Source organism: Chiloscyllium plagiosum, unplaced genomic scaffold (genome assembly GCF_037043375.1).
Source record: "Chiloscyllium plagiosum isolate Xiang-an unplaced genomic scaffold, Cpla_swu_hap1 HiC_scaffold_32, whole genome shotgun sequence".
NCBI classification, from domain to species: domain Eukaryota; kingdom Metazoa; phylum Chordata; class Chondrichthyes; order Orectolobiformes; family Hemiscylliidae; genus Chiloscyllium; species Chiloscyllium plagiosum.
The window spans coordinates 8,734,191-8,743,733 of record NW_028270170.1 but is presented as its reverse complement, the minus strand read 5'-3'; the positions used below and the strand labels follow the sequence as shown (position 1 = coordinate 8,743,733).

General features: G+C 72.0%; 1 protein-coding gene across 2 annotated transcripts in view; it reads left to right on the top strand.

The window, feature by feature from the left end:
• The first annotated feature begins 607 nt into the window (after positions 1–607).
• cwc25 (CWC25 spliceosome associated protein) overlaps positions 608–9,543 on the top strand; it is a 51,501-nt gene continuing 42,565 nt past the window's right edge. For both annotated transcript variants that reach the window (XM_087977766.1, XM_087977765.1), the window contains exon 1: positions 608–680. In XM_087977766.1, coding sequence (XP_087833892.1) covers positions 663–680 — 18 coding nt within the window. In that variant the 5' untranslated portion in view covers positions 608–662. The remainder of the gene's footprint in view (positions 681–9,543) is intronic.

The window sequence follows — 9,543 nt, the reverse complement described above, 5'->3', positions numbered from 1 at the left end:
GGGGCATGGATAGGGTAAATAGACAAAGTCCATTCCCTGGGGATGGGAGAGTCCAGAACTAGAGGGCTTGGTTTAGGGTGAAAGGGGAAAGATTTTAAAAGGGTCCTCAGGGGCAACTTTTTCACTCAGAGGTGGTACATGTATGGAATGAGCTGCCAGAGGAAGTGGTGGAGGCTGGTACAATTACAACATTTAAAAGGCATCTGGATGGGTGTATTAATAAGAAGGGTTTAGACGGAAATGAGCCAAGTGTTGGCAAATGGCACTAGATTAGGTTAGGATATCTGGTCGGCAGAACGAGTTGGACAGAAGCGTTTCCATGCTGTCCATCTCTGTGACTATGATGATAGGAAAGAAAGTGAAGATCACGTCAGATCAACAATGTTCTTATTGACTGACGGAGGAGACTTCAGTGACCTTACTTTCTAAGGTAAAGTTATTGAAAAAGATGTCCTGAATTAAAATTGTTGAACTCAACACTGAGGCCACGACCGCGGAAGTTTAGAGGGAAAGAAAAGTTGCGAGGCGTTCTGAAACTTTTGTATCTTTTCGTTGGTGAGCTGTACTTGCACGATTTTGGTGTCTTCCAGCCCAGGGGGCAGCAGCGGCGGCGGATCCTCGTCCCAGGGCCCGGGAGCGGCGGAGGGTGTGCGCGAGCCGCGATGGGCGGCGGGGACCTGGTGAGTATGGGAGAGCCGACATCGAGTGTAGTTGGAGGCTGAGGCCGGGAACAGCAGCTCAGTTATTTCACGGCGGTTTGGGGGGGCGGGGAGTGTTGGGGAGGGGTATGTGTGTGTGGGGGGGGGGGAGGGGTGTTGGTGTGTGTGGGGGGGGAGGGGTGTGTGTGTGTGTGGGGGGGGTGTGTGTGTGTGGGGGGGGGGTGTGTGTGTGTGGGGGGGAGGGGTGTGTGTGTGGGGGGAGGGGTATGTGTGTGTGGGGGGGGGAGGGGTGTGTGTGTGTGTGGGGGGGGAGGGGGGTGTGTGTGTGTGTGGGGGGGGAGGGGTGTGTGTGTGTGTGGGGGGGGGTGTGTGTGTGTGGGGGGGGGAGGGGTGTGTGTGTGTGGGGGGGGAGGGTTGTGTGTGTGTGGGGGGGGAGGGGTGTGTGTGTGGGGGGGGAGGGGTGTGTGTGTGTGGGGGGGGAGGTGTGTGTGTGTGTGGGGGGGGAGGGGTGTGTGTGTGTGGGGGGGAGGGGTGTGTGTGTGTGGGGGGGAGGGGTGTGTGTGTGGGGGGGGAGGGGTGTGTGTGTGGGGGGGGAGGGGTGTGTGTGTGTGGGGGGGGGAGGGTGTGTGTGTGGGGGGGGAGGGGTGTGTGGGGGGGGGTGTGTGTGTGTGGGGGGGGGAGGGGTGTGTGTGTGTGGGGGGGGAGGGGTGTGTGTGTGTGGGGGGGGAGGGGTGTGTGTGTGTGGGGGGGGAGGGGTGTGTGTGTGTGGGGGGGGGAGGGGTGTGTGTGTGGGGGGGGGGGTGTGTGTGTGTGGGGGGGAGGGGTGTGTGTGTGTGGGGGGGGGGTGTGTGTGTGGGGGGGGAGGGGTGTGTGGTGTGGGGGGGGGAGGGGTGTGTGTGTGTGGGGGGGGAGGGGTGTGTGTGTGTGGGGGGGGGAGGGGTGTGTGTGTGTGGGGGGGGAGGGGTGTGTGTGTGTGGGGGGGGAGGGGTGTGTGTGTGGGGGGGGGGGTGGGTGTGTGTGGGGGGGAGGGGTGTGTGTGTGGGGGGGGAGGGGTGTGTGTGTGTGGGGGGGGAGGGTGTGTGTGTGGGGGGGTGTGGTGGTGGGGGGAGGGGTGTGTGTGTGGGGGGGGAGGGGTGTGTGTGTGGGGGGGTGGGTGTGTGTGTGTGGGGGGGGGAGGGGTGTGTGTGTGTGGGGGGGGAGGGGTGTGTGTGTGGGGGGGGGTGTGTGTGTGGGGGGGAGGGGGTGTGTGTGTGGGGGGGGGGAGGGGTGTGTGTGTGTGGGGGGGGAGGGGTGTGTGTGTGGGGGGGGAGGGGTGTGTGTGTGTGGGGGTGGGGGGGGGTGGGGTGTGTGTGGGGGGGGAGGGGTGTGTGTGTGTGGGGGGGGGAGGGGTGTGTGTGTGGGGGGGGGAGGGGTGTGTGTGTGGGTGGGGGGGAGGGGTGTGTGTGTGTGGGGGGGAGGGGTGTGTGTGTGTGGGGGGGAGGGTGTGTGTGTGTGGGGGGGAGGGGTGTGTGTGGGGGGGGAGGGGTGTGTGTGGGGGGGGAGGGGTGTGTGGGGGGGGGGAGGGGTGTGTGTGTGGGGGGGGTGGGGTGTGGGGGGGTGGGTGTGTGTGGGGGGGGGGTGTGTGGGGGGGGTGGGTGTGTGTGTGGGGGGGAGGGGTGTGTGTGGGGGGGGAGGGGTGTGTGTGGGGGGGGGAGGGGTGTGTGTGTGTGGGGGGGGTGGGGTGTGTGTGGGGGGGGGGTGTGTGTGGGGGGGAGGGGTGTGTGGTGTGGGGGGTGGGGGGTGGGGGGTGGGGTGGTGTGTGGGGGGGGGGGGTGTGTGTGTGGGGGGGGAGGGGTGTGTGTGTGTGGGGGGGGGGTGTGTGTGTGGGGGGGGGGTGGTGTGTGTGTGTGGGGGGGGGGTGTGGGGTGTGTGTGGGGGGGGGTGGTGGTGTGTGTGGGGGGGTGGGGTGTGTGTGTGTGGGGGGGTGGTGTGTGTGTGGGGGGGGGGGTGTGTGGTGGGGGGGGGGGGTGTGTGTGGTGGGGGGAGGGGTGTGTGTGTGTGGGGGGGGGGGGTGTGTGTGTGTGGGGGGGGGGGGGTGTGTGTGGGGGGGGTGGGGTGTGTGTGTGGGGGGGGGGGGTGTGGGTGTGGGGGGGGGGTGGGGTGTGTGTGTGGGGGGGGGTGGGGGGTGGGGTGTGGGGGTGTGTGTGGGGTGGGGGGGGTGTGTGTGTGGGGGGGGGTGGGGGTGTGTGTGTGTGGGGGGGGGTGGGTGTGTGTGTGGGGGGGTGGGGTGTGTGTGGGGGGGGGGGGGGGTGTGGGGGGGTGTGTGGGGGGTGGGGGGTGGGGTGGTGTGTGTGGGGGGGGAGGGGTGTGTGTGTGGGGGGGGGGGGGTGGGTGTGGGGGGGGGTGTGTGTGGGGGGGGGAGGGGTGTGTGTGTGTGTGGGGGGGGGGGTGTGTGTGTGGGGGGGGGGGGGGTGTGGGGGGGGGGGGGGTGTGGGGTGTGTGTGGGGGGGGGGGGGGGGGTGTGTGTGTGTGGGGGGGGAGGGGTGTGTGGTGGTGGGGGGGGGAGGGGTGTGTGGGTGGGGGGGGTGGGGTGTGTGTGTGGGGGGGGGGGGTGGGGTGTGGGGGGGGTGGGGTGTGTGTGTGGGGGGGGGGGGTGGGGGTGTGTGGGGGGGGGGGGGTGTGTGTGTGTGGGGGGGGGGGGGGGTGTGTGTGTGGGGGGGGGGGGGGGTGTGTGGGGGGGGGGGGGGGGTGTGTGTGTGGGGGGGGGGGGGGGGTGTGGGTGGGGGGGGGGGGGTGTGTGTGTGTGGGGGGGGGGGGGGTGGGGTGGTGTGGGGGGGGGGGGTGGTGTGTGTGGGGGGGGAGGGGGTGTGTGTGTGGGGGGGGGGGGTGTGGTGTGGGGGGGGGGGGGGTGTGTGTGTGGGGGGGGGAGGGGTGTGTGTGTGGGGGGGGGGTGTGGTGTGTGGGGGGGGGTGGGTGTGTGGGGGTGTGTGTGGGGGGGGGGTGTGTGTGTGTGGGGGGGGGGGGTGTGTGTGTGTGGGGGGGGGTGTGTGTGTGTGGGGGGGGGGTGTGGGTGTGTGGTGGGGGGGGTGTGTGTGTGTGTGGGGGGGGGGGTGGGTGTGTGTGGGTGTGGGGGGGGGTGGGTGTGTGTGGGGGGGGGGTGTGTGTGTGTGTGGGGGGGGTGTGTGTGTGGTGGGGGGGGGTGTGTGTGTGGGGGGGGGGGTGGGGTGTGTGTGGGGGGGGGGTGTGGGGGGGGGGGTGGGGGTGTGTGTGTGGGGGGGGGGGGTGTGTGTGTGTGTGGGGGGGGGGGTGTGTGTGTGTGGGGGGGGAGGGGTGTGTGTGGGGGGGGGGGGGGTGGGGTGTGTGGGGGGGGGGTGTGGGGGTGTGGGGGGGGGGGTGGGGGTGTGGTGTGTGGGGGGGGGGGGTGTGTGTGGGTGGGGGGGGGGGGGGTGGTGGGTGGGGGGGGGGGGTGGGGGGTGTGTGTGGGGGGGGGGGGGGGTGTGTGTGTGTGGGGGGGGTGGGGGTGTGGGGGTGTGTGTGTGGGGGGGGGGGGGTGTGTGTGTGTGTGGGGGGGGAGGGGGGTGTGTGTGGGGGGGGGGGAGGGGTGTGTGTGGGCGGGGGGGGGAGGGGGTGTGTGTGTGGGGGGGGGAGGGGTGTGTGTGTGTGTGGGGGGGAGGGGTGTGTGTGTGTGTGGGGGGGGAGGGGTGTGTGTGTGTGGGGGGGGGAGGGGTGTGTGTGTGGGGGGGGAGGGGTGTGTGTGTGGGGGGGGAGGGGTGTGTGTGTGTGGGGGGGGAGGGGTGTGTGTGTGGGGGGGGAGGGGTGTGTGTGTGGGGGGGGGAGGGGTGTGTGGGGGGGGGTGTGTGTGTGGGGGGGGGGGGAGGGGTGTGTGTGTGGGGGGGGAGGGGTGTGTGTGTGGGGGGGGAGGGGTGTGTGTGTGGGGGGGGAGGGGTGTGTGTGTGGGGGGGGAGGGGTGTGTGTGTGGGGGGGGAGGGGTGTGTGTGTGTGGGGGGGGAGGGGTGTGTGGGGGGGGTGTGTGTGGGGGGGAGGGGGGAGGGGTGTGTGTGGGGGGGGAGGGGTGTGTGTGTGGGGGGGGAGGGGTGTGTGTGTGGGGGGGGAGGGGTGTGTGTGTGGGGGGGGAGGGGGTGTGTGTGGGGGGGGAGGGGTGTGTGTGGGGGGGGAGGGGTGTGTGTGGGGGGAGGGTGTGTGGGGGGGAGGGGTGTGTGTGGGGGGGGGTGGGTGTGTGTGGGGGGAGGGGTGTGTGTGTGTGGGGGGTGGGGTGTGTGTGGGGGGGGTGGGGTGTGTGTGGGGGGGGAGGGGTGTGTGTGGGGGGGGGAGGGGTGTGTGTGGGGGGGGGAGGGGTGTGTGTGTGGGGGGGGGAGGGGTGTGTGTGTGTGGGGGGGGGGGTGTGTGTGTGTGGGGGGGGGGGTGTGTGTGTGTGTGGGGGGGAGGGGTGTGTGTGTGGGGGGGAGGGGTGTGTGTGTGGTGGGGGGAGGGGTGTGTGTGTGGGGGGGGAGGGGTGTGTGTGTGGGGGGGGGAGGGGTGTGTGTGTGGGGGGGGGAGGGGTGTGTGTGGGGGGGGGGGGGGTGTGTGTGGGGGGGGGGAGGGGTGTGTGTGTGTGTGGGGGGGGGGGGTGTGTGTGTGTGGGGGGGGGGTGGGGTGTGTGTGTGTGGGGGGGGGGGTGTGTGGGTGTGGGGGGGAGGGGTGTGTGTGTGTGGGGGGGGGTGGGGTGGGTGTGTGGTGGGGGGGGGGGGGGTGGGGGGGGTGGGGGGGGGTGGGGGGGGGGTGTGGGGGGTGTGTGTGTGGGGGGGGGGGGTGTGGTGTGGGGGGGGGTGGGGTGTGTGTGTGGGGGGGGGGTGGGGTGTGGGGGTGGGTGTGTGTGGGGGGGGGGGGTGTGTGTGTGGGGGGGAGGGGTGTGTGTGTGGGGGGGGAGGGGTGTGTGTGTGGGGGGGGAGGGGTGTGTGTGTGGGGGGGGGGGGGGTGTGTGGGGGGGGTGGTGTGTGGGGGGGGTGGGGGGGGGGGGTGTGTGTGGGGTGGGGGGGGGGTGTGTGTGTGTGGGGGGGGAGGGGTGTGTGTGTGGTGGGGGGTGGTGGGGGTGTGTGTGTGTGGGGGGGGAGGGGTGTGGTGTGTGTGGGGGGGGGGGGTGTGTGTGTGTGGGGGGGGGAGGGGTGTGTGTGTGGGGGGGAGGGGTGTGTGTGTGTGGGGGGAGGGGTGTGTGTGTGGGGGGGAGGGGTGTGTGTGTGTGGGGGGAGGGGTGTGTGTGTGGTGTGGGGGGGGGGGGTGTGTGTGTGGGGGGGGGGGGTGTGTGTGTGGGGGGGGGTGTGTGTGTGGGGGGGGGGTGTGTGTGTGGGGGGGGGGGGGGGTGTGTGTGGGGGGGGGGAGGGGTGTGTGTGTGGGGGGGGGGGTGGGTGTGGGGGGGGGGGGGGTGTGGGGTGTGTGTGTGTGGGGGGGGAGGGGTGTGTGGTGTGGGGGGGGTGGGGTGTGGGGTGGGGTGTGGGGGGGGGGGGGTGTGTGTGTGGGGGGGGAGGGTGTGTGTGTGTGGGGGGGAGGGGGTGGTGGGGGTGGGTGTGTGTGGGGGGGGAGGGGGTGTGTGTGTGGGGGGAGGGGTGGGTGTGGTGGGGGGGAGGGGTGTGTGTGTGGGGGGGGGAGGGGTGTGTGGGTGGGGGGGGGGGGTGGGGTGTGGGTGTGGGGGGGGGGGGGGGTGTGTGTGGGGGGGGGGGGGGGTGTGGGGTGTGGGGTGGGGGGGGGGGGGTGTGTGTGTGTGGGGGGGGAGGGGTGTGTGTGTGGGGGGGGGGGGGGGTGGGGGGGGTGTGGGGGGGGGGAGGGGGTGTGTGTGTGGGGGGGGGGTGTGTGTGTGGGGGGGGGGGTGTGTGTGTGGGGGGGGGAGGGGTGTGTGTGTGGGGGGGGAGGGGTGTGTGTGGGGGGGAGGGGTGTGTGTGGGGGGGGAGGGGTGTGTGTGTGGGGGGGGTGGGGTGTGTGGGGGGGGGGTGGGGTGTGGGGGGGGGTGGGGGGGGTGGGGGGGGTGGGGTGTGTGTGTGGGGGGGAGGGGTGTGTGTGTGTGGGGGGGGAGGGGTGTGTGTGTGGGGGGGGGTGGGTGTGTGTGTGGGGGGGGAGGGGTGTGTGTGTGGGGGGGGTGGGGTGTGTGTGTGGGGGGGGAGGGGTGTGTGGGGGGGGGGTGGGGGGTGTGGTGGGGGGAGGGGTGTGTGTGTGGGGGGGAGGGGTGTGTGTGTGTGGGGGGGAGGGTGTGTGTGTGTGGGGGGGGAGGGGTGTGTGTGTGTGGGGGGAGGGGTGTGTGTGTGGGGGGGAGGGGTGTGTGTGTGTGGGGGGGAGGGGTGTGTGTGTGTGGGGGGGAGGGGTGTGTGTGTGGGGGGGAGGGGTGTGTGTGTGGGGGGGGAGGGGTGTGTGTGTGGGGGGAGGGGTGTGTGTGTGGGGGGGAGGGGTGTGGTGTGGGGGGGGGTGGGGTGTGTGTGTGTGGGGGGAGGGGTGTGTGTGTGTGGGGGGAGGGTGTGTGTGTGTGGGGGGAGGGGTGTGTGTGTGGGGGGGGAGGGGTGTGTGTGTGTGGGGGGGAGGGGTGTGTGTGTGTGGGGGGGAGGGGTGTGTGTGTGTGGGGGGGAGGGGTGTGTGTGTGTGGGGGGGGAGGGGTGTGTGTGGGGGGGGAGGGGTGTGTGTGTGGGGGGGAGGGGTGTGTGTGTGTGGGGGGGGAGGGGTGTGTGTGTGGGGGGGAGGGGTGTGTGTGTGGGGGGGGGAGGGGTGTGTGTGTGTGGGGGGGGAGGGGTGTGTGTGTGGGTGGGGGAGGGGTGTGTGTGTGGGGGGGGAGGGGTGTGTGTGTGTGGGGGGGGAGGGGGTGTGTGTGGGGGGGGGTGTGTGGGTGGGGGGGAGGGGTGTGTGTGTGGGGGGGGGGTGGGGGTGTGTGTGTGGGGGGGGAGGGGTGTGTGTGGGTGGGGGGGAGGGGTGTGTGTGTGGGGGGGGAGGGGGTGTGTGTGTGGGGGGGGGGAGGGGTGTGTGTGTGGGGGGGGGGAGGGGGGTGTGGGTGTGTGTGGGGGGGGAGGGGGTGTGGTGTGGGGGGGGGTGGGGGTGTGGTGGTGTGGGGGGTGTGTGTGTGGGGGGAGGGGTGTGTGTGTGTGGGGGGGAGGGGTGTGTGTGTGTGGGGGGGGAGGGGTGTGTGTGTGGGGGGGGTGGGGTGGGGGTGGGTGTGTGTGTGGGGGGGGGGGGGTGTGTGTGTGGGGGGGGGAGGGGTGTGTGTGGGTGGGTGTGGGGGGGGGGTGTGTGTGTGTGGGGGGGAGGGGTGTGTGTGTGTGGGGGGGGGAGGGGTGTGTGTGTGTGGGGGGGGAGGGGTGTGTGTGTGTGGGGGGGGAGGGGTGTGTGTGTGGGGGGGGGGTGGTGTGGGGGGGGTGTGTGTGGGGGGGGAGGGGGTGGTGTGGGGGGGGAGGGGTGTGTGTGTGGGGGGAGGGGTGTGTGTGTGGGGGGGGGAGGGGTGTGTGTGTGGGGGGGGGAGGGGTGTGTGTGTGGGGGGGGGGAGGGGTGTGTGTGTGGGGGGGGGAGGGGTGTGTGTGTGGGGGGGGAGGGGTGTGTGTGTGGGGGGGGGGGTGTGGGTGTGGGGGGGGTGTGTGGGGGGGGGGGTGTGTGTGTGGGGGGGGTGGGTGTGTGGGGGGTGGGTGTGTGGTGGGGGGGGGGTGTGTGTGTGGGGGGGGAGGGGGTGTGTGTGGGGGGGGTGGGGGTGGGGGGGGGGTGTGTGTGTGGGGGGGGAGGGGTGTGTGTGTGGGGGGGGAGGGGTGTGTGTGTGGGGGGGGGGGGTGTGTGGGGGGGTGGGGTGTGTGGGGGGGGGAGGGGTGTGTGTGTGGGGGGGGAGGGGTGTGTGTGTGGGGGGGGGAGGGGGTGTGTGTGTGGGGGGGGGAGGGGTGTGGTGTGTGGGGGGGGGGGGTGTGTGTGTGGGGGGGGAGGGGTGTGTGTGTGGGGGGGGAGGGGTGTGTGTGTGGGGGGGGAGGGGTGTGTGTGTGTGGGGGGGAGGGGTGTGTGTGTGTGGGGGGGAGGGGTGTGTGTGTGGGGGGGAGGGGTGTGTGTGTGGGGGGGGAGGGGTGTGTGTGTGGGGGGGGAGGGGTGTGTGTGTGGGGGGGGAGGGGGTGTGTGTGTGGGGGGGGGTGTGTGTGGGGGGGTGTGTGTGTGTGGGGGGGAGGGGTGTGTGTGTGTGGGGGGGGAGGGGTGTGTGTGTGTGGGGGGGAGGGGTGTGTGTGTGGGGGGGGAGGGGTGTGTGTGTGGGGGGGAGGGGTGTGTGTGTGGGGGGGGAGGGGTGTGTGTGTGTGTGGGGGGAGGGGTGTGTGTGTGGGGGGGAGGGGTGTGTGTGTGGGGGGGAGGGGGTGTGTGTGGGGGGGAGGGGTGTGTGTGTGGGGGGGAGGGGTGTGTGTGTGTGGGGGGGGAGGGGTGTGTGTGTGTGGGGGGGAGGGGTGTGTGTGTGGGGGGGAGGGGTGTGGGGGGTGGTGTGTGGGGGGGGAGGGGTGTGTGTGTGTGGGGGGGAGGGGTGTGTGTGGGGGGGAGGGGTGTGTGTGTGTGGGGGGGAGGGGTGTGTGTGTGTGGGGGGGGAGGGGGTGTGTGTGTGTGGGGGGGAGGGGTGTGTGTGTGGGGGGGAGGGGTGGTGTGTGTGGGGGGGAGGGGTGTGTGTGTGTGGGGGGGGAGGGGTGTGTGTGTGGGGGGGAGGGGTGTGTGTGTGTGGGGGGAGGGGTGTGTGTGTGGGGGGGAGGGGTGTGTGTGTGGGGGGGAGGGGTGTGTGTGTGGGGGGGGGAGGGGTGTGTGGTGTGGGGGGGAGGGGTGTGTGTGTGGGGGGGGAGGGGTGTGTGTGTGGGGGGGGAGGGGTGTGTGTGTGGGGGGGGAGGGGTGTGTGTGTGTGGGGGGGAGGGGTGTGTGTGTGGGGGGAGGG